The sequence below is a fragment of the Lethenteron reissneri genome, chromosome 41 (genome assembly GCF_015708825.2).
Source record: "Lethenteron reissneri isolate LAM-NWPU_2019-01 chromosome 41, ASM1570882v1, whole genome shotgun sequence".
In the NCBI taxonomy this organism is placed as follows: domain Eukaryota; kingdom Metazoa; phylum Chordata; class Hyperoartia; order Petromyzontiformes; family Petromyzontidae; genus Lethenteron; species Lethenteron reissneri.
Genome location: NC_083819.1, coordinates 1,811,532 through 1,835,246, shown reverse-complemented (window position 1 = coordinate 1,835,246; position 23,715 = coordinate 1,811,532). Strand labels below are relative to the sequence as shown.

The following is a 23,715-nucleotide window of genomic DNA, read 5'->3' as shown; positions in this document are numbered from 1 at the left end:
CTGCTGACAACGTACAGCCGGAGCAACCGACAACACCCCCTTTAATTTTACGCAAGGCGACCGCCCCATTAAAGCACTAGGCCAGGCTTCAGTTTGCTTAGCTTGTGAGATCTGATGAGACGGATACAATGGGCATCATAAACAACCCTTCACGGCAAGCTCAATGAAGTTCAGCGATCCGTCTTTAAGACGTTGGAAATCTTTGGTCACGCGAGCTTAATGTGACCCCCGTCTTGTCATGTTGATGATGCGTTGTCAAATGTATATTTCACGATCAATGCTTTTGGAATTGTGAAGCTGCAAACATATGCGCCATACATGGGTGTTACAATTCAGCAACAACAATAATCATTGATTACGTATCCTGCGTCTCCCATGCAGTAATGTACATCTGGCGATGTAGTGGTACAGAGGTTATCTACGAGCCCAGCAAACTGAGTTAAATTCCCAGACATGGCTAACGTCAGTGACGATTGGCATCTGCCACTCGGCCCCGTTTTGCCAACCCGCACTGACCTCCGTGAGATCGCGGTCGTACAACCACGATGGCCAACGCAGCTTTGCGTGGCCTCCGTCCAGCAGTGGATTAACAAGGGGGCTGTGAATTATCATGAGTACAGCGTTGCATAAAGTGCTGTGAACGAGATTGAGTGCCAATGTTGTTTGGTAACCAACTGCTAAAATAAATTCAAGGTAGAGAGATATCCACGATGACTGCACTGCATCGCTGGATAACAGCAACCACAGCGCGCTAGCCAATTCCTGAGATTTCAACGAAGAATGTTATTGTTGATCCGGCGTTCTGACAGAGCATTAGTCCAAAGGGCCACTCAGCCACCCGCATCTCGGGTATTTTTTGACTTGTAGTGTCAAAGCAATGGGCAGTGACAGAGATCTCTTGTGGAGATCACGCGTGGCAGGCAACTCAGCAAACGTCGTCACCATTTCCGACATGCGTTTGTGTTGGGCAATTCATCATTAGCAGTACGCAAGCGGAGGGGGGAAAATGTGATTACATATTTACAAATAGTCCTTTTGGAATTGTTTTTGTCTCCCATGTTTTGAGTAACCCTTCCATCCATTTGGCTAGTTTTCAGTTGTCTTGAATTAAAAACACAACTTTGAACGAAGCGTTCGCTCGTACTGGATCATCGTGAATGCGCCTGCGTATTACGAGCAGACAGATGGACAGACTGACGGAGCTAATACGCATTCACAATTGCATCCCGAGTTGGAAACCTTTACAAATGCATTCATGGGGGTTGTACTCCCTACACGTGCTGCACTCTTATCACAGTACTAGGAAGTACTTATAAAAAAGAAATAGACACATGTTTGAAAAATATCAATCTTTTATTAACGCTTAGCGCCGTTAAAAATCGCATTAGTGCACACAGACTTGACGATAAAGTAGACAATCCCAAAGCATACCACAGCAATCAGAAGGTGTCAATTACAAAAAAATTAATTGAAAACAAATTCACGAGGTATTTACAAAACGTCATCACAACGCACGATTGCAGTGAGAAAAATCTCAAAATCAACCCGGGGAAAATCTCGATGGCTTCTCGATGGCTTCTCGATGGCTTCTCCCTCTCAAAAACGCCGTGCGAGTGAAAGGTGGGGACATACTCCACGTGGGGGACGGTGGAAGGCGACCCGGAAGCCCAAACCTCAACACGGACTCGGGGCTCCGAGTCAGAGAAGTTGGCGACGCTTCGCCTGATGCAGCCAATCGCCCACCTGCTCGTCGATTTTCTGCAAAACAAAAAATAAGGAAACAAAGACACGTTACGTGTGCAGCATTTGACGGATCGCAAACGTCTGGATCCTCATGATAATTTTTATTCTGTCTTTCCCCTACTACTTTTATTAAAATTGTGTTTCTGCCATTGCATCATCAATACGGAAACTCTCACTGAGGAGTGCACATTCCATGTGATAGACAACTGGCCACAGAAGATGATTTCATAGAACTGCTATTGAAATCCCTTCGAGTGACCCTTTTACTCCACACACAAGGGTGTGCGCCTTCTCTACACGTCCCGCTGGAGAAATGTTTGTTGCACGGCAGTCAAATTAATGTTTCCATTCTCAGAGATAAAATTGAGACAAAGTGATGAATAAAAATGTCACTGTGATAGTTTTTGGTTGCAGGCATTGGTGACTGGTCTGAATAATAAAAAAAGATATGTAATGATCATCAGCTAGAATTAATCCTCTGCTAGATGAATGCCTTCTCAAGCCGCCAGTCAGTCACAATCATGCAATAATCCACCTACCACCGATTTACAGAGAACATTTTTCAAAATTATACATGGCTGGGTAGTAGAGGTGATTCACCCCCTCCCCACCCCCACCCAAGTAATTACAAGATTTATTTTATTTTGTATTTATGAAGATATATTTAACCTGCAGTATATCATCTGTAAGGGTGCCCAGGGTATTAACTGGCACATACACAGGCACATGGCAAGCACGAAAGCTTATGAAATAAATGCATAAACAATGAATAGCACATCCAATGAAATGTAAAAATGAATGCATAATTGTCCATGACTACATCACATTGCTTGCTCAGGAATCTATTTTCTTTAACGCTGCAGTGGACGTAACCTCCACGAGTGGTCTAGATGGGTGACGTATCCCGAGAATCAACAACGTATATACTCAATAGCAGTTGCAAGTATGCAAGACAAAGCAAGATGATGTCACAAAAAAGTTACCTAAATAAAAAAATCCTTGAGCCATTCGTATACCTCTACAGGGCTAACCTACCGGCTCTCTCACGGCACGTACACACATTCCATCGAGCGCCGGCTTTGCAAGGGTGCTACGGTTTCTCGCAGTTGCCCTTTAATTGCCGCAGAGAATTACACACAAATCCTGCTTTTGGAAAGTCAGCCGTGAAACAACCAGTCGTAGAATTGCCGAGGGAATACGCAATTGTGAGCCGGTGCACAAACCCAATCACCTGCGATTAGCAAACCTCTCCTTTTATGGTGAACGGGTTTCGTGCGGTGACGTTACCGGCTTGCACACCGGGTCCCTGAAGTCTATTGGAGGTGGAAAACAGGAGTGGCTGCTTTCAGAGGCGATTAATATTCAGCCGACTAAACCCTTTTGTTCCCACTGTGGCGTCAAATAACCTGGAATGCAGCCCGATTGCGCCACATCTCAGCAGCTAACCAGCGTTCAGCCCAGATGGGTGACCACCGCGTGCAACCAACGTGTCTTGGGGCTACGGCGCGGCTACGTGGTGGGCAGCAGAGCCGGGCGTGGCAAAATCCATTTGTTGTACTGTACATCGATGCTGCCTGCCCACACCAACTCGCGTTGATCAGCACGGTGACGTACGGTGTTGCTGTTGTTGGTGGTGATGATACTTTCAGCAGGACGTATCCTTTGGCGACGATGTTACGGAGGTCATCCCTGCCAGAACGTTTAGTGACGCGGCGCTGGCACATCGAGTGGAGCGAGCCCCGAGGGCCGCGCAAGTGCGGCTGGTTACCCGCCGCCTATTTGCCGAGCCGAACCGGACCCAGACCATGACGCACTCGGGGCAACGGAGCGCCAGAGACGTAGCGAATGGCGCGTCTGTTGCGCGTGACTCAGCTTGGACTCACCAGCCGGGCGTTCGTGAGGGACGGAGGGTCGCTGGGAGAGGTGGGACTCATGTTGGCGCAGTGCGCCGTGCCATTGATGAAGATTGCCACTTCCGAACGGGTCTCGTTCCGCAGGACGCTCAGGGCGTGCCAGGGGTCGATGTCACCTGCACTCGGAAAATAACACTGACGAGAATTACACCGTGGGGGGAACGACGCAATGAATAGTCTGTTTGATAACGATTATTGAGTTCACGATGCATGGAATGAATTGCGTTTTAAGAATTAATGTTTGCATAATCATAAGTTTTATATTTACGAGGATGCTGCTGTTGTGTAATGACGGTTAGCATAACTGACTTGCAAGATGCGAATGCAGCTGTCCATCCGGCAGTATAAATGGGTTCACCGCAATAAGTATATTGGCAGGTCACGTGTGGTGGGGTAAAGTGTGGGTACTCCCCATCTCTTCCAAGATGTCTGGCCAGCATCAAAGAGCAGGCCTCCTTCTAGTGGAGGCCCTTCTGCCAGCAGTGCTCATGAGTGAGTAATTGCAGGGCTGCACCTTTTACCACCTTTACCTTCTATATACGTTGTATGCAATGGGTTCGTGTAACACCTGGGGCCACGACTGGAAACCACGTTATCGATTGTAAAATAAAAAACCGAACGTTGAATTGAATCCCACCCAGAACTGTGACAATCTATCGACCGGGGTGGAGGTGTGGGAGGGGAGAAGGTAGATCTTAAAACCCTCTAAATCATACTTTAAAAAAAACATATTAATGTGGGTTGACAGCCACAAAACAATTTTGATTTAAAGCTTTCGTGACTGCAGGGATTCATATTCTTGGTTCTTTCGGTAAAGTCACATAGAAGGGAAACAATAAAATAATAAAAATATAAAACAATAAAATTCTCACGACGTTTCGACTGCAACACAAGCAATCATCATCATCAGGTGTGATGATGATGATCATCAGGTGTGATGATGATTGCTTGTGTTGCAGTGTTGCAGTCGAAACGTCGTGAGAATTTTATTGTTTTATATTTTTATTATTTTATTGTTTCCCTTCTACGTGACTTTACCGAAAGAACCAAGAATATGAGCCACAAAACAGTTATAAACAATAAAAAAATATTTACTCTGGAAAACATTAACTGGGTCCTTTGCGTCATGTAAAAGAGCAAAAGACTTCCGGAACTTTAAATAAACGAAGAGTGGACATCTTCTTGGTTCTTTCGGTAAAGTCACGTAGAAAGGAAATAATAAAATAATAAAAATAAAACATAATAAAATAATTCTCACGACGTTTCGGCCACAACGAATTATTTGATAATGTTTTATTTGTATTATTTTATTATTTCCCTTCTACGTGACTTTACCGAAAGAACCAAGAAGATGAATCCCTGCAGTCACGAAAGCTTTAAATCGAAGAGTGGACAGTCGGACGAGCGGACAGTCGGACGAACGAACGGCGGGACGAGCGACGCACCGTTGACGAAGAGGATGCGGCTGCCGCGGGGATGGTCGGCGCCGTAGTACTCGTTGGTGAAGCGCACGGCGCTGGCGACGGAGGCGGGGTCCACGCCGAAGACACGGCCGCACAGATCCAGGTTCCAGCTCAGTGTCATGAGCTGCAGGAAGGGGCAGTCGCGCTCGCTCACGCACGTCTGGTCTGGATCGCGCGCGCAGACACGCGCAGACACGCGCAGACACGCGCAGACACACCACATGCGGGAGAGAGAGAGACGGAAGGATAAAAACGCTTGACCCCAAGTGGCATAGCACGAATAGGCACCACTGCGATCCTGGGTTGGAAGCTTGGAATATTGAGATGTTTAAATGGAGGTTCTCAAGCGTAGCGGAGTTGATGGTCTCGCTGACGACTGCGCAAAAAAAAAAGCTCATTAAATGAATATTTTATTTAATTAATTTTCGAAAAAATTACAGCTCTAATATTTAAACGTAATTTCGGTTTTTATTGATGTGCTACAGACATTCTTGGCAGGGTATAGTTGCACGGTGAAGTCAATTTCGCCTCATGACATGAGGGCGAGAGCGCAATCGCAATGTAATGGTAAAACGGGCAGGCCTGCAATTGCTTGTTCGACTTGAGAGAGAGCTCTTGACAGCCTCTCTAGAACGTATTTGACCAACTCTTTCACACTTTACCGGACGTCTTGAAAGAGGTGGTCGTAGCTCACACTATACCCCCACCCCCCCTCTTCCATCACACTCAACCTGCCGGGGAGATAAAAAAAACTATTTCAACTGCCGTGCCAGATGATGGAAATCGGACCGTCAACCGTTTCACTGCGGCAGGATCCCAAATGTCGTGCAACTGGGAAAATAACAAAATAATGAATGGATAACTACCCGACCGCATTCAGAGCATCTCGGAGGCAGAGGCCTCTGTACATTGTGGCGTCGAGTCAACGCGGGCGCCTCTCTCTGCACTTCTGAAGAAAATGCACTGCGTTGTGCGCATTCGCACAAGAGTCCAAATCAGATAATTTTCACTTCGACGGTTCCACGTCGAGTGGCAAAACCATAGCGGCGGCATGGATAGCGTCTAAATATCCAAGCGTCTCTAGACGCTGCGCTTGGCAGGCGTGTTAAACGTCAGCAGTACATTCAGACAAAGTAAATAAACGCAAGCTCACAACGACGAAAAAAAACACAAGCGCACAATTCCTTCTTTGCCGCGGGAAACGGCACTGCGGTGTGTATCGACTGCGGTGCAACGGCACATCCCGTTTACGAAAACCGGAGCGAGAATGGGAGGTTTGCCGATTAGGATGGAAGGGCGAATGGGTGGTGAGTAATTGAGGAAGAGAGCATTGTTAAGAATTGACGAAGCCAACGGTAGAGGAGAGGAGGTATTAAGGCTGGACCTCAAGAGGGGCATCAAATCGACGACGAGGGACGAACATCACCGGTCAAGGATCAGGAATGGAAATTCACTTTTTCACATTGGAGATGACGTCAATAACTCAGATGTTTGGCACCATGAGAAATGTTTGAACATGAAAAATACGATAACCATTTAAAATAAGTAAGGTCATCAGATATTAATTTGCTTTTATTGGTCACACATAAAGACAGACAGCAATCTTTTGCCATCACAGGTGGTACCAATTTCAATTCTGGCCCATGAACCACACGTGGGCTTATGTGGAGTGGGGGCATTGGGTGGTTTGCACACTGCACTACAATTCCCGCGGCCCTGGCTTTGATTCTAAGGCTATGGATAACAGCAATGACGATTAACATCTGAACCTTTCAAGGGCCATACCTAGGACAATTCAGCCTAAAATGAGTACCAGGTGTTCAGAGTGGACACCACCGGCTATGGTGACTGTGTTGGCCACACCATTCCTTGACGTGCCATGTTTGCCCCAAAATAAACTTGCTAACAGTTTTACCGCAGCAGCGTGTACATATAGAGGAAATATTGTAAGTAAGCATGGGGCACACGCACATTCATTGCCCAGTGATTAAGGATTCAGGGTTGTGGTTTTGTCAAATTTTTATCACCTCTTTTGTATTCTTTTCATTCCTTTCTGTCTCGATTTCTTCACTGCACAATGTTACCGATTTAAGTCTTACATGATTCATGCATTAAGAGTGTCAGGGCAACTATAATTATAATCGATTAATTTGGTGCCTTGTTACATGCCGAGTATGTGGTGTCACATTTCTTCAAGTTTTTAAGTGGTTTTAAATAAAATGTATGACCTCTATGACATTGCTAGGGCAGGACATTGCTAGGGCAGCTCGAAGGGCTGACGTCTGATGGGCAAGAATAAGAAAGGAGTGGCAGCCAATGGAGGGAATGCTCCTGGAGAGCACGTCCACGACGGAGATGGAACGGTTAAATAATCTCGTATGCAGGTTCTAGACGGATCGTTATATCGCAGGACCACGAGAGATGGCAGCAGCTGGGTTAGGCTTTCATCCAGCAGTGGACTGATCATGACTGACGATGACAGATCACATGGGTGCGAAGTACACACACATTCTACTAAAACTAAACCAAAATGTTGTATTTTACCAGGTAAGGCTCACTGAGCTAAATAGCTCTTTTGAGAAGCAACCTGGCCACAAATGATAGCTCGATGAAGTGGCTTACCATGTGAAAAATGTAAAGCAACTAAATACTCTAAACGCGCGATTCTAAATGTGGAGGGAAAAACCAGAGGTTCCGGAGAAAAATTCCCACGACCACGGGGAGAACGCGCAAACTCCAAATACACAACAGGCGTCAGGGTCGGGATCGAACCTCCTGTATACCGGGCGAGGGAGTTAACATTTCGCCACCGCGGTGCCCTCTACTCACAGTAGCCAAACTCGGTGCAGGTCTGATAGGTCCACTGGCGCATGCCCACGCCGACCCGGGTCGCGGTCGTGTTCGACAAGTCGGCGACGAAGTTGGCGTAAGTATTGTCGGAGCAATTCTGCTGCTCGATGTTCAAGTAGTTCTGCATGGCCAACACACAGACGTACACGGGATTGAACGGTCAGAACACAGGGCCGCCCCGTCTCCGCACACGTGTATAAAGTACGCGGGGTGGGTAATTGTGGTGGAAAATCGAACCACAATCCGAATTGGCAAGACGTATAAAATATACTGTTATGGGGGGTATAGTTGACTGAGCACAGACGTCTTTAGCTTTTTATATACACACAAAGACATATACGCGTGAAAAATACTCAATATTATTTAAATGTTATACATGTAAGCAGTATACCCTGTGCTTTATGCTGGCACCAAAACGTATTTTTCAGTTTATTTTCGAAAGAGACGAGTCTCATTTCTGCTCTCACCTGGCCGAACAAAAAGGTCAAACTGTTCACACACGTGTGTCGGAGAGGACTTTAAAGGGAAGCTTCTCCATTTGTGTTTCCTGTCTGCCACGTGCGTTGTGCGCGCCAGGTGTTCTGTTAGTTTAAATCTACAATTTCAGCGGGGGTACCAATCTAAAGCAGGTACATTGACATCACATGGAGCACATCTGTGTTTTGATGAAAATGCTGTGTGTGGCTCAAACACGTGGATGCCCTCTGCTGATTAAAGACAGAATCTCTGCCCGCTGACAAAAGAGCCTCGATAAAAATGATCGCATGGATTTTGTAACGCTGTACAACATGCGTTACCTTCTGAGCCGCACATCGCATGAGGTGGCGTCACACATCCCGACGTCGCAGGGAAGCGAGGCACGTGCATGGATTGTGACGTCATCGCCTTTGGCTCCAGAAAGTGGATTTTCAATGTGGCACTGGAATTTTATCGCCAAGTTTTGGACAAGCCCTTTGATAATTTTGGCCGGTTTTCTACAGAGTAAGTCCCCGATAGCAACACGACTTGATAGTAAAATTTTATTCACATTTGATCCTCTTTATACAAGCAATCACGACAGACGGATGGGCTCAGCTCGAGCATAAACCATAGTTGGTTTGTGTCGTGAAAAAAAAAAAAATGCACAGCGCTTCGAACCTCATTGAGGGCGACGAGCTGTTGGTAGGCACTCCTGTCCGTGTCGATCATCGCGGCACACAGGGCCCGAATGTCGGAGTTGGGCATCTCGCGATTGTACTGAACCACGGACATGAAGATGTCGGCCAGGTTGCTGGCGAAGAGCGCGAGGTCGTCGGGGCCGGCGAACGGCACGCACGACTTGAAATCTCGCTCCAGGCCCGAGAACTCTTTTCCAATCAGCTTCGCATCAACGGTCGCGAATGCTTCGCGGACTCGGGACAAGCACTGTTGATAAAACAAACAACGATGTTAAGTTTTTTGTTGTACTGCCCCGCGTACGCATTTGCGGTTGTGCCGTACAGCTCTACGATGTTTTTTCAGGCAACCCTTTATACCCAACAAACACGTTGGTTTTTGCAGTCAATGTCGTGATTCGTAATTGATTTGTGGCTTAAGCCAGGTAATGATGTGGGCAAATGTATGTTGTAAGATCTTCCATAACCGAACATGGAATGTGGCCAAACAAATAACATATTTCGCGTGGTGTACGAGCATTGAACACGCAAATTGTTATGTTTCAGTTCCCCGCGAGGTTGAATAATTCTCAGAAGCAAATTGAGCAATTAAGAGGCTATATTTGGCTTGAAACTGCATCCGGCATCTTCAATACAGAATCCAGTAAAAGTCTGTGGTTGTGTTGTATAGCTCTCTAATGTGTTTCGAGGAGCCCTTTGATAAAACTGGAAAATGTTTAATCGAGTAAGGTCCAAATAGAGACACCCGAATGCTCCACGTTGATTCCCATTGGCTGGTGTTTACAAGGGTTATCGTTGCCACCCCATTACGGACGGGCAGCTAATGAATAAACATTTTCACATTCAAAAATAATACCGTAGCGATAATAAAAACTCCCTGACGTGTTTTCGGGTTGTACCACAACACGTTCTTCGGAATAATGTTCCGAACGTTTCGACCCATGTGGTTGCATGTTCTTCAGAAACTGCACGCAAATTCTGACGATAAACTTAGCTGCTGAAGAAGCTCCCAGCACATGGAGCTAACCATCGGCCATCCTACCGCTCAACATGCGGCACAATCCGAAAACATATCGGAGCGTTTTTATTCTTACAGTCTTTGATTGCTTTCCAAGTCTGGGTGACAGTGTTTATGCATTCGCTCTCTTTGAAAGTGTGGTACAAAGCTGTGTCCCTATTAGGGCCTAACTGTCTTGAAAATCTCGCAAATTGATCAAAGCGTTGCACAAAACCCCAAACCAGAGCAAAATTAAAGTGATTCAAGGAAAAAACTGAATTTTGCTCTGACAGCCGCACATGAGCTTCCAGAATTCTACTTAATTACTTCTGCAGACGAGACGTGTGGGATAGTGCTACGTAGACCCAAGCTTAAGCATGCTATTTCCTGACTTGTTTATTGTCAGCAGAACCAGCCAAACGAGTTTTTTTTTACTTTGTAATTTTTTACTTTTTTTTTCTTGTTTTTAACCAAAATTGTGTTTTTGCCCTCCAGGCGAATCTGCACCTTGTCGGAGCCTCCCACGACTGTGTCTGCCAAGCTTGCAGCGACGACCTGCGGAAAGAACAACCCACGATCCCCGTCACGGCGGTCCATCCCGACAAAGTGTCCCAAGTTTATCAGAGCGTCAAAAAGAAAGGGTGCAATTATTATCGTCCGAACGCGACAATTCGAATTTAAAAAAATACTTTAGTTCGTTATCCCAATTTTGACTTTCCGATATTACAAATAAGCATGCTGATAGCGGAGTGGTGCACAACTTTCTCACGGCCAAAAATATAGGCTAATCTATTTTTAACACGTAGGCTTTCACGATCAATATTATTCATGATCAATTTTTTTGGGTTAGATCGCGTTACTTATAAATGTGTCGTAACCCTCCACCACCCGACACGGCCAATCAGCAAAAAAGTGTCACATTGACAAAAGACAAATAGCTCACTGCTTTAGCCCACCGGTGTGTTGAAGCGTGAAACCACAACATGTTGTGTCTTTTGTCAAAATGACACCTTTTTGCCGATTGGCCGTGTCGGGTGGTGGAGGGTTACGACACATTTATAAGTAACGCGATCTAACCCAAAAACGTTGATTATGAATAATCTATTTGTGCCTTGAGCTTCATTCAATTGTTCACTTTCTTTTAATTCTAGATAAAGGTCCAGCCCTGAAATTTTCCTACTCACGCCACTGCTGGTGGAAAGGGCTCCACGAGAGGGAACTCCAGAGAGCCACCTCTTCCATGTTCGCAAGGCATCTTGGAAGAAGTGGAAGCACCCACATTTTACCCCACAACACGTGACCTTAACTAATTGTGGTGTAAACATTATATATGCTGCTGGGGGGGGGGGATTTACTAAACATGCCCAGTGTTTCAACCGCCGCTCTGGGAGATGTATGTATGTTGAACTTCTTTCGCACCGTACGTAACCAACCGTGCTAATACAATCAAACTGGTGACCTCTGGATTAAATGTTCAGTCTGCTGACCATTCCACCATGGCAGCCTACATTATTTTCACCAAGTTGAATAATAAAAGAGTAAAGCATGATGAGAGTAGAAATACAAGAAGTTTTTTTCAACATGTTATATTATTATTATCAACGACTGCGATTCAGTCACAGGAGAATTTTATTCGGAGACCATGAGCGCCTCTGCAATCTGTCGCGGTGCCAGTGAAAAGCTCCAAGTGACACCACCCAACACACACCTTGTTGTAGCCCTGGAAGTCGAGCTGGGCACGCACGGGAGCCGACGACGCCACGGCCGCAAACACCAAATGTGGAAACTGCAAAAAGAACCAGAGGTGCAATCAGAGGAAAATTAGCCGCGTGTGATCAGTGCGTAGGGTTACCTGGGGGAACTGCCATCCAACTTGCGGTCCCCTGATTGAAATGTTCACTCGCGACTTCTGACCTGAATTCAGTTGCGGAAGAACCCGCGAACACATCGGAGAGCCATGCAGCACCACCGCGATTAACCTACACGTTCTCTTTAACCCGTAACGCTCAGAGATATCGCATTGCTAGTCAACAGGCAGGCAAGCCGCGAAGCAATGATGCTAAATGTCAAGCAGCTGTTCTCGATACCTTGAGTCGGAACCAGGCGGACAGGGATCCTGGGTAGGAGCCCCCAAAGCAGATCCAGGTGTTATTCCGAGTCAGGTTGTAAGTGTCCACCAGGTAAGCATGGAAGGAGGCCAGGTCAGCCAGTCTGAATCATGAGCAACAAGAGCACATCACAACCGGACAATATCTCACAGCAATGTTCATTGCACGCGGGCAATGTTCTCCAACTGAGAAGCAGGCCACACAATAACGTTGGCATGGGCTGGCAAACAGCGGCTGCCGTGGGTGTATGGACATCACTAACATGTTTAGACATGGCTAAGACAGACAAAATGTTGCATCGATGGTCACACAGACACATTTACAGTCGGCACACACAAAGACAAAGATCCCCCATGTAGCCTTAACACTATAGGGGCAAGTAGTGTTAGCGAGCACCTATGAAGGCCGGAACGGTACACGAGGGGGTGGGTGGCCAGCACCACGCCTGACCGCCTTTGTCTCCCCAGTGGCGATGTTTACACACCGCACCGGGTACTCATTTGAGGCTGAGTCGATGTAGGGGAGGCCCAGGACCGGTTCAGGTAATCGTCACTGGTGTTGGCTGAGCGGGAATTGAACCTGGGTTGCCAGATTCATAGCAAGCGCGCTAACCGCTACAGTACCGCTCTCCACACACACACACCACAACACACACACGGTCAGTATTGCGGCATGGTCAAAGATTGCTGCGGCCAAGAGAGCGTTGTGGCCACAGAGTTCTGCGGTGAGAGAGTGGCGAGTCCGGTGAGCGGTGCGGCTGAAGAGTGGTGCGGCCAAAGTGTGAGAAGGCCAAAGTGGCGCGGCTGAAGGTTGGTGTGGTCAGAGAGTGGTGCAGCTGAAGAGTGGTGCCGCCGTGGAGGGGTATGGGTGTAGAGCGGTGTGTCCGGGGAGAATCATGCGGCAAGCGAGTGGTGTGACAGGGGAGTGGTGCGGCCGGGTAGTGTTGCGGCCGGGTAGTGTTGCGGCCGGCGAGTGGTGCGCATGCGTACGCCTGCTGGCTGGACAGGTACTGCAAGTTCTCCATCTTCAAGCCGTCGGGGTTGATGCTCTCCCCGTAGAAGCGGTGCTCCACGGCCGCCACCAGCGCGCCGTACTTGGCGGACAGCTCCACGTGCTCGCCTGTGGCACGGCCGGGGTGGGGAGGGGGGCAGCAGCTGGTGTCAGAAACCTCGCTTCCCGTCTGCAAGTGGCCCTGCCCGTTGAGCTGCTCACACGAGCCATTGCATAGTACATAGTACACAGTCGACCAATGGCTCATTTTGACCGGAAGGACCTGGGGGGGGGGGGGAGGCTGTGGTCATGATGGTGAGCTATGTACGTTCAGTCAAATTTGACCAAACATGTTCAACATACTAATTTTAATATAACACGTAGCTAGTTGTAATTACTGGTGAAACGTCGTATTCAGATTGTAAATGATGTGGATTTTCTCTCCAACACACTGGTGTGCTGTATTTGTAACGAATTGGCATGTTCTGTTTATGTCACAAACCTTAGTAATTGGCTGTGTCGGGTGGTGGCGGGTTTAATAACACATTTACATTTACGTGATCTAACCCAAAAAACCTATTTCATGGATAATTTTAATATATTGTGAGTCACGTGTAGGCGACACATGTAATATTTGGTGGGGGAACTTGAAGCTGTTAATTTCACTGGAATTAATATTTATTATAATAATGTAATTTGTTTATCTAGAATGCAATATACAATATGTATGGGTGCGGGTTCGTGTTTGCGTTGCTTGCGTGGGAAGTGGATGTTTAGGCGTCAGTGGACAGTGCTACGAGCCTGGAGACCCAAGTTCAATTCCCACTCATGACCAAAAACAGCGGTGAATATATCAATCGGTCCTGGGGCTTCCGAGGTTGACGCAGCCTTAACAGAGTGCCTCGTGCATTGTGTACATATCAGCACTGGGGAGACAAATGTGGTCAGGCACGGTGTTGACCATCCACCCCTCCTGTGCCGTGCCGGCCTTGATAAGTGCTCGCTAACACCACTTGCCCCAACAGTCTGTTAAAAGTATATATGGGGATATTTGTCTTTGTATCGGTGTGGGAAAGGTGTGTGTGTCAAGGTTGCACTTGCCCGCGAGCACATCGTATTCAGACAGGGCACCCTCTCCTCCAATGAGAAGGAACACAGGACCATCAGGTTTCTTCCAATTCATGTTGCTCACCCAGTAACGCTGGATGCACACAAACACAGGCAAAATAAAATGACGAACATTAAATAATAATTTTTGTACATTTAGTACGCAGGCCATTTTTATTGCGCAAGTCTATCACAAAGGAAGGTCCTATGATTCACAGACATAGCCTGTAGTATTTTAATAGAAGGTGATATCACTGTGTAAACTCGTTGGAGTAATTTGCAGGCAATTTTTGACAAATTTGACATAATTGAACCACGACGCCGACACACAACGGCCTCCTCTTTTGAATGACGCCACGGGATCTTTAATGTCCACTGTGAAGCAGAAAGCAAGTGTTTTACCATTAATACAACTGCAGGATTAACCAAGGCAGCCTGCCAAGTTAGAACCGTGGATCTTTGCAATAAGCGGCAAAAATATGTTTTTTAACACCACAGCCCCTTCGTATCATAGCCATCGGAGGACAAGCTGACGGCAAGTCAACACAGATGGCTAGAGAACGCCGTGACAAGAGATGAGAAACAAAATGGTAAGGAAGATGATGAACATGAAACCACCAAGGGCTGAGCTCGAGGAAGCAGGCCTAGAGAGAGATGTGGTTTAGAGTGGTGAACCAGGATATTAACCCTTTCCCATTCCAGTGACGAACCTGTTTTTACGTGTACATCATCGGAACGGAATCGGAAGTAAAAGGCAATGCGGGAGGGCGTGTGACACAGTTTGGCGTCAGCTGTCACAGAGTGCGGTCGTTACAGCTCTCTGCGGTGAGAATAGTGTCTTTAAAAACAGCGGCACTACCCGTGTCTCTCAATAAAATCCACGCGAACCACTTGCGCGTTCCGAGACTCAGCGGTGAACGGGGGACACCAGCTCCTGCAAACTGCCGACGTCTCGGAATGGGAAAGGGTTCAGGGCATCGGCGTCACCTGCTTGTACGTCTCTTTGGTGCGGCGGTCAAAGTGGTCGAGCGGCTGTTGGAGGAACCTCTCCTGAGGCATTTCGGAGAGGATGGCGTTGGGCATGGTGCGCTCCCGCTTCACCGTCTGCCAGAAGTGCTGGCGCAGCTGCAGCTGGCGATGGGCGTGCATTCGTTGCCGAGTGCTCCACGCATGCCGGCCTACGGGAGGAGAGACACAAGGAATGTCAGAGACTGGGATTTTCCACATAACGGGCACGGATTGTAAATTTGAATCAAACCATAAGTACACGTGGTATCCGCGCCAGTTGTGTAGGCCAATGCCATCACACAATGGTGCTCTGTGTCTCGGGCAACGTCTGCAATAGTTTTGCAGTCGGGGTGATGACATTGTGATGTTTCTAAATTGCGTAATTTATGGGCAAAAGCTTTTAATTTTGCTACTTTGTAACATGATGGCGGCACACGTAATACCTTAATGGGATCTTTACGTCCACTGTCAAGTAGAAGGCACGTATTTACATTTTATTCACCCAGAGTATTAACCAGGACACTTGCCGGGCTCCAATCACGAACACCTCTGCAACAAGCCGCAAATGCGCTACCGCTCAGCCTAGTCATTGCCAGAGCAAAATTGCCGCACTATTTGTTCACATGTACACAAACATATATTTAGTCCATCAGCCTTTTGGCTTTCCACGCCAAAATTATTAAGCGTTTATGCGAGAGCCGGGGGCTTATGGGACCCCCCGGGGTCCCGCCATAAGGTTCAGTTGTTAGGATGGGGCGATCACCATAGATGCCAGGTAGCTGTTGGCTTCTTCGAGGTTATGCTACGTCGTGGGCATCAGGGGGCAGGTGCAGCGAAAGGCACTGTTGTGTACCACGTCACAAATACTCGACGCGCTCACGCGCAACGCAGATGTTCACACACACGTCGCCGCATGCATCTGGCCGTCCAGTCGTTGAGGACCGTCGCCATACAGACCCCTCGATGGCGAATCATTAACGTTCAAGTGGGGAGAGAGAGACGTTGACTACCTCGCCTAGTATAAGTCATGGGTTTGATCCCGACCCTGACACCTGTATATTTGGAGTTTGCACGTCCTCTCTCTCCCCGTGGTCGCGTGCATTTTTCTCAGGGTCCTCCGGTTTTTCCCACCACATTTAGAATCAACGTGTGTTTAGAGTATTTGGCTGCTATAAATGATCACGTGATGAGTCAATTTGTTGAGCTATCATTTCTGGCCAGGTCACTTCTGAAAAAGAGCTAGATATAGGCTCAGTGGGCCTTACCTGGTCAAATATAAATCCAGCAGTAAATGGTTTTAGTGTTAGCGTCGGGCACGACAGCCGCGGTGCGGGAAGAGTGCTAGAGACGGGGTTTTACGTTGATGTGAAATTTAAATAAGTAATTTTTTTTAACACGCTTTAATGAAATGTACCCTACTCGTAATGGAAGAACTCCACGACTCCAGGAAGTGGCGCTGAAGCTTGCCATAACGTAAGGGGGCAGTAGTGATTTACAGCCAACGTGAGTTGAGCGTGGACAATTAGAGCCAAGCCGAAACATAACATATAAAAAGAATGTTTCAAATATATATTTTTATTTTTAATGATAGAATATAGTATTGTCATCGGTATGACATAAGTATACCAAGTTTGCAGTCGATACCACATTGGGAAGTGGGTAAAAATCGAGTTACAAGATTTGAGGATACAACAGAGTGAGTTAAATAAAATTGTGTAAAGTAAAAACGCCCTCGTGTTGAGAAGCGTTCCAATAGTCGCCGATCCAGACGACACAAAGCACGTGTGACTCGCCTGACATCGCTCGTCTTACCGAGGCGTCATTTAAACAAGCGCCTAAAAACCGAGGCGCTTGGCAAGAGAATTGACGACGGCACAACAACAACAACAACGCACGGAAGTCAAGTTGGTGGAGATGAGGTGGGCAAATCTGTGACGACTCAATGCTAGATTTGAAGTTTTCGTGACTGCAGGGATCCATACTCTTTGGTTCTTTCGGTAAAGTCACGTAGGTAGAAAATAAATTAAATCACGACGTTTCGGGCTCAACACAAGCGTCCGTCATCAGGTGGGACAACCACAGCAAGAAACAATTGCTGAAGTGGGCAAAAGGAGGCTGTGGTGACAAGAGGCCATATCGCCGTGATTTAATTTATTTTATACCGACGCGACTTTACCGAAAGAACCAAAGAGCTGTGACGATTCGTCAATTCGGCGAAAGAGAAATTGACGACGAATGGATCGAATGAACGGCGTGAACGAGTGAAAGAAAGCTGACAGAGTATGGAGGAGGAGAGGGAACGCTGGCAGCAGTGGTGTTTGTGAGATGGAGATCGAGTGGGGTCGTGGGCTAACAACAAGCGAGTTTGTGTTTCGTGAGCGGAAACTTTCGTGAGCGAACGCGACCGCTGAATGTGGAGAGGGATAAGTTCCAGTGAAGGGAGAGAGACAGAGAGAGAGACAAACAATCGCGCTGCTGGTGCACATCGATGGAGACTCACCGCCTGAAAACGCCGCGCTCCCCACATGGAAGAGAGAGCAGCAGCAGGCGAGCAAGGCGAGGATGATGCTGCACCACCACCAGCAGCCGGGCATCTTCATTCTCAAGCCTCTTTATAACTCTCTACACACACAATGTGAACATCAGCGATAAAGACAACCACACACACTCACAATGCGAACATCAGCGACAAAGTCAACCACACACACAATGCGAACATCAGAGACAAAGTCAACCACACACACAAACAGTGAACATCAGCGACAAAATCAACCACATACACAATGCGAACATCAGAGACAAAGTCAACCACACACGCAATGCGAACATCAGAGACAAAGTCAACCACACACACAAACTGTGAACATCAGCGACAAAATCAACCACACACACACACACTGTGTATATAAGCGACAAAGTCAACCACACACGCAATGCGAACATCAGAGACAAAGTCAACCACACACACAAACTGTGAACATCAGCGACAAAATCAACCACACACACACACACTGTGTATATAAGCGACAAAATCAACCACACACGCACAGAGAGGATGCTACCCACCCCGGCAGCAGCAGCAACCACAGCCGGTCCCTTCGTAGTGACGACTCCCGATGCGCGCAGCCAACACGGATGTGAAACTGAGGCTGAGCTTCCGCGTTTTGACCTTTGAAGTTGGGAGCCGAGCGCCGCTCACATGACTATGACGACGTGGGTGTGTGATCACAATGACGATGATCTTGTTGATTAGTTGTGCCCACGATCTCGGCTGCATGTGGCAGGAAAACCAAGTGGGTGACGCGCTCGAAGGACAGGACCAACTTCTTTCGCCGTCCAACGATTCATTCTCATTCACGAATTTCCAGGGATTCTGGGTCATGGTCCGATTTGTAGAAGCGGAATTTGCGAGTGACCGTCCCATGTTGTTGCGCTTCGCAGCGGTGGTGGAGGAGGGCGGCTCACGGGATTGTAACAGCGACTTATCGCTCCGACAGATGGCGCTGTCACGAATCACAGTGTAAACAAGTAAACCTAGTAAAAACAAAGTTTTTTCACTATAAATCCTTTATATGCGTGGCGTCCTCTAGCTTGAGATGGCTGCCACCTATGGGTCAGATGATTGTCTGTCAGTATTAAGCAATTGGTAATTAAATATTTAATTTGTTTTCCCTAAACAGTGTAAAATTTTGGAAACATTTTTTCACGAATATTAATTGTCTCGCACAACGAGTCTGTGTGGAAAATGTCAGCTCGATTGGATCACGGGAAGTGGGTTAAAAAACGACCGAAAGATTTGCACGGTCGTAAGCAAGCAAGCACGCAAGCAAGCAAGCACGAAAGAAAGCAAGCGAACATAATATAAAGGATTAAAAAAATGTTCTTGGGTAGTAAGTGTTATTTCCTAATTGCTTATGGCTCAAACGTACAGAAAATGGCTATTATTCCCCACAAAAACTTTGCTTTTGTAACAGTTTTATTTTGAAATGTACCAATTTTCAATGAGAAAACGTGGTGTGTATTTGTGTCATTCCTTCGCATAAAGTCCTGCAACTATTTTCTGGCCCGTACACTTACTGCGCTCCTGCTCCGTTTCGTTCCTTCCAGACGTGAGCCTGAATCTTCCCAAAAGGGAAACTTTTTTTTGCAGAGAAACTCACGATGTTTTTTTTATTACACTCAAACCGTGGAATGCATTCCTGTGTCGACAGTCAGCACCCTTGTGGCGTTGACTCATCACGGGAAGTGCAAGAGGAAGCTGACTTTGCAAAGCGTGGTTGAGCAAACTAGGATTATCGTGCACTAGAACTATAGATGTAAATGATTTTATTATGGCTATCGCATTGGACATATAGCTGAAGATTACACGATCATGATATTGTGTAGTTCTATCAGTAATTCTAAATACACATATAATGGACGAATGTTCATCACGTATTGTTTGCGAAATACGACACAACCTGGTCAAATGGACATCTGTTGATGCATATGGCCACGTTTCTCGTCGTAATGTGCGCCCGATTCTCATAAGCTAAGCAGCTTTGTGCCTGAATAATGCTCAGCTGGGTTTTGCGAATCGCACAAACCACGACTGTCAAAACTCCTTCCATGTGCGCGTCCAAGAGGTGGGCTCGCCAGGAGAAGGCGGGTTTACGGCAAGTGGACTAATCGCCATCGGTTTCCATCTGTACGGCAGTGGGTTTCTCCGGGTGCTCCGGTTTCCGCGCTCGCGTGTGTAATACACTTACTCGTCATTCGCTGGCTGGACACGTCTTAACAGTCCGACGGCTCGGCGTGGTTGTCCTGGATAAATAAATATTGTACATTATTATTAAATAATTATTATTACGTGTTGTAGGCTGCTGCTGGGATACGTTGTCTATAGAGGTCAGTGCAGCAACATGCATTGTTTTACAGCCACAACGTCTACGCTCCCCGCCTTCAGCAACCTGCACTGACCAGCGTGGTGAAGTATGGTCAAATAACCGTCAAGACTCTCACGGCGTTGGAGGGTGGGGGTGACAGGCCATCATCCAGCAGTGAATTGACGGAAGGGGCTGTGCGTGTTACGTGCGCATTCATCAAAGCGCGCAGTCGTTTTCATAATGTTTCCCGCTAGCGCCACCTCGTGTCCCACACAAGTTTTCTTGGGAGGCGCCGCTGTTGTGATGAAGATGAACATCTCGAGATGTCAGCAAAGTGATGGGTTATGCCGCGATGTCTGCTAGTCTTGTAAAGTGCATCTGGACGACTGGAGCTAAGGTGTGAGCTACCGTCGGTGATGAGATGTACATCTCAAGGTTTTACTTTGGTTACGAGAAATTTAAGGACAGCATATTGAAGTCGATGCCATTGAAGAAATTGAAACACCTCGTACCATTCCTTTAAATGTCACAGCATGGGCCACTTGGATTTATTAATTTAGATACTGGCACCCTTGCAAAGGGGCAGGCGTTATTGCAAAATGTTTTATTACATTGTTATTTTGTATCTTCATCATGGGACCTCCTTCACCAGTACCAAAATGTGATAATAGGGGTTTCCTCTTTTTTCTGGCAACAAAACAGGTACTCTTTGGTTCTTTCGGTAAAGTCACGTAGGTATAAAATAAAATAAATCACGACGTTTCGGGCGCAACACAAGCGTCCGTCATCAGGTGGGACGCTTGTGTTGCGCCCGAAACGTGATTTATTTTATTTTAAATGTAATATTCTGAACATCTGCAGTTTTAGTTAGACGTTCAATATTTCCAAGTGAATTTTATGCTAAATTCAAGGTTTCCAACGCCTCTTTTTTAATACGTGTTTTCTCCTACAACATCAGAGTGCAGGGCCACATTAAATAAATACTATAATGAATAGTTTAAAGCGATTTGAAGCATTTTTTTTTATTTTCAAAATGTAAATAGGGTTTTTTGGGGGGGGGGCAGAGCTTTGTGACGTCATATTTGAGGGGGAGGGGGGGTCTGACTTTTTGTGACGCCGTGTGACGAGGGAGGGGGGTGGTCAAAAATCGTCCAAAATCGCGTGACGTCATTTATGGACGGCCCAGAAAGGGTAAAACCTATTCTTTTTTTTTGCATATCCGTTGAGATCTCTCCGTGCCGCCACGTGTGTTCTGTCCACCCCACGTGGTTAGTTACGGAACGTGGCCCAAGCAATGGAGCGCCGAGCAGGCAGAGACACGGATCTACATCGATTCGAAGCGATACAAATCACAACCGATTCCAAACGATTCATCTCATGTGTTGTTTTGCAATGAAACAAACAACATCACTCCTCATTCCCCACTCCTCCTATTGTTACGCGATCACAGCAATTCAACAATAGCGTAAATCTTGTTTGAAGCTATCCAGAGTAACGAACTTTGGAATCTAAATACGAGTAGCTTGGTGTTGGGAATCGATTTACACGGCGGCGATGGCAGATTTGCGCTCGATTGGCTCCATTCACCGGCTCAACACGACACATCCCTCACACCGCTCGTACCATCGCTAACAATACAACGCCTGTCACGTTATTGACAATACAATCACCATCGTAATCAACGCGACAGACCGCCAGGCACGGTAAGGGCTTGGCACACGTGTCAAACATCGGCGTGACTTCTACACAGGGCAACAACAACAACAACGACGACGAGACACACACATACACATCGATCACTGCCTAGAGAGACTACGAGATGAACACGCATGTTACGGAACCACGGAATCAGCTGTTACGTAAAGTTAGTTGGGCGTCGCCGATGATCGAGGAATCTCTACTCAGAGCGGAGGAATCCGATGAGCTAAGAAGCTCTTCACACAGCTGCCCAGCACGGAACGAGATGTCACCGACCGTGGGAGATGGAGCGATGCAGTGAAGTCGTGTGCTGGTGCCTTGCAGAGGCACATTTCTATTCTCCAGCCATCGCACGATCTCTTTGCCTCTGACTATCACTGGCGTCATGTTGTCACACTGCACTGCACATGTACACGGTGCTTCAGATGTGTTGTGACCCCCCCCCCCCCCCCCCATGAAACTGTCTAAAATAGTTAATTTAAAAGTAAGGTTTATTTAAAACATGAATGGATATACAAGGCGGACATTGTCAGTTGTCATCTGGATCACCATGTATACCCATCTGGATCACCATGTACAGACATCTGGATCACAGTGTACAGAACAGAGCCCTTTTGTCAATCCACTGCTGGATTAGGGCCTCTCTCCACAGCATGTAGCTCCAATATATCCGAGTTATGTAAGCGGAAACAATTCATTACGCAAGTGCCTTGTCATCGTGGATTGCGATGGCTCAGCATGGGGTACACCCACGTGCCATTGCTCTACACCCACAGCGTAACTCGGCACCGGCGGGAGAGGGCATTTAAACGAGAGAGGATTTCGGCACGCTATGCGTGGGTTATCCCAAGCCGAGCCAGTCGAAAACAAACGAGCACTGTTGTGCCAGTTGCGTTAATGATCGGGCAAGTCACAACATTGTATACTTAAGCCGTGAGTACACGTGCTTTTGCCTCGTGGAAAATGTTGGTACCTTGAACGAAAGCTGTCGAATTCATAGTCTTCTCAAAAACCTGTGCTCGGATCACTAACATTATTCTCCATTTTTATGTAATACAATGGCTAGATAAAATGTATTGAGAGTTTTTTTATATTCCCTATGCGGGTTCGTTTTGTGCGATTTCGCGTATACGCGGCTAACCTATTTCTACCCAAAAATCGCCGTATGCGGTTTGAATTCACTCCTCGTGTCGCTACGCGGCCAGACGTGGGACACCACTGTGTGTGTACTGTGTGTACTGTGTGTGTACTGTGTACTGTGTGTGTACCGTGTACTGTGTGTGTACCGTGTACTGTGTGTGTACTGTGTGTGTATCGTGTACTGTGTGTACTGTGTGTGTACCGTGTACTGTGTGTGTACTGTGTGTGTACCGTGTACTGTGTGTGTACCGTGTACTGTGTGTTTACTGTGTGTGTATCGTGTACTGTGTGTACTGTGTGTGTACCGTGTACTGTGTGTGTACTGTGTGTACTGTGTGTGTACCTTGTACTGTGTGTGTGCTCCTCGGTAGGCAGCTGTCTCATGCAGTTTCGCTTTGCGCGCCCTTTTTTTGGAAAGTATCTACTACTACCGTGTAAAGCGAGGGAAGCCTGCATTTTTGGGACAGAGAGAAGCTCAGCCAGCAGCCAGCCAGGAAACTCGAGGAATATATTACTTTTAATAGTAGCATGATGTCTTTGTCAAGCGACTGCTGGATTAAGCCCTCCCCCCATGCAACTGTCGGTTGTTTGAATACTCAAGTCAACCGAAGTAATGCTTGCCTGCCTGCCTGACTGCCTTGGTCTACCTTTGAATGCAGGAGGTGCCTTCAGTGCCAGC

General features: G+C 47.0%; 1 protein-coding gene across 2 annotated transcripts; it reads right to left on the bottom strand.

The window, feature by feature from the left end:
- Positions 1-1,358: 1,358 nt before the first annotated feature.
- On the bottom strand, positions 1,359-18,629 carry LOC133352629 (thymus-specific serine protease-like). 2 transcript variants are annotated; one of them, XM_061568385.1, is made up of 13 exons: positions 18,400-18,629; positions 17,834-17,955; positions 15,313-15,503; positions 14,320-14,419; positions 13,218-13,347; positions 12,208-12,331; positions 11,829-11,906; positions 10,628-10,675; positions 9,107-9,373; positions 7,949-8,090; positions 5,102-5,284; positions 3,627-3,772; positions 1,359-1,758 (listed from the first exon to the last, which is right to left on the bottom strand). In XM_061568385.1, the coding sequence occupies exons 2-13, from the start codon at positions 17,931-17,933 to the stop codon at positions 1,699-1,701; spliced, it is 1,569 nt and encodes a 522-aa protein (XP_061424369.1). In that variant the 5' UTR covers positions 17,934-17,955; positions 18,400-18,629; the 3' UTR covers positions 1,359-1,698. The 2 variants fall into 2 exon arrangements, with proteins under 2 accessions (XP_061424369.1, XP_061424370.1); XM_061568386.1 differs by having other exon boundaries at positions 18,382-18,402.
- Positions 18,630-23,715: the final 5,086 nt, after the last annotated feature.

Excerpts from the sequence above, each read along its gene's own strand:
- LOC133352629 (XM_061568385.1), bottom strand. The coding sequence starts at position 17,933 with ATGAAGATGCCCGGCTGCTGGTGGTGGTGCAGCATCATCCTCGCCTTG. Across the intron at positions 10,676-11,828 it reads ACTTCCAGGGCTACAACAAG|GTCGTCGCTGCAAGCTTGGC; the intron begins GTGTGTGTTGGG and ends TTCTTTCCGCAG. Across the intron at positions 9,374-10,627 it reads TCGTGGGAGGCTCCGACAAG|TGCTTGTCCCGAGTCCGCGA; the intron begins GTGCAGATTCGC and ends TTTTATCAACAG.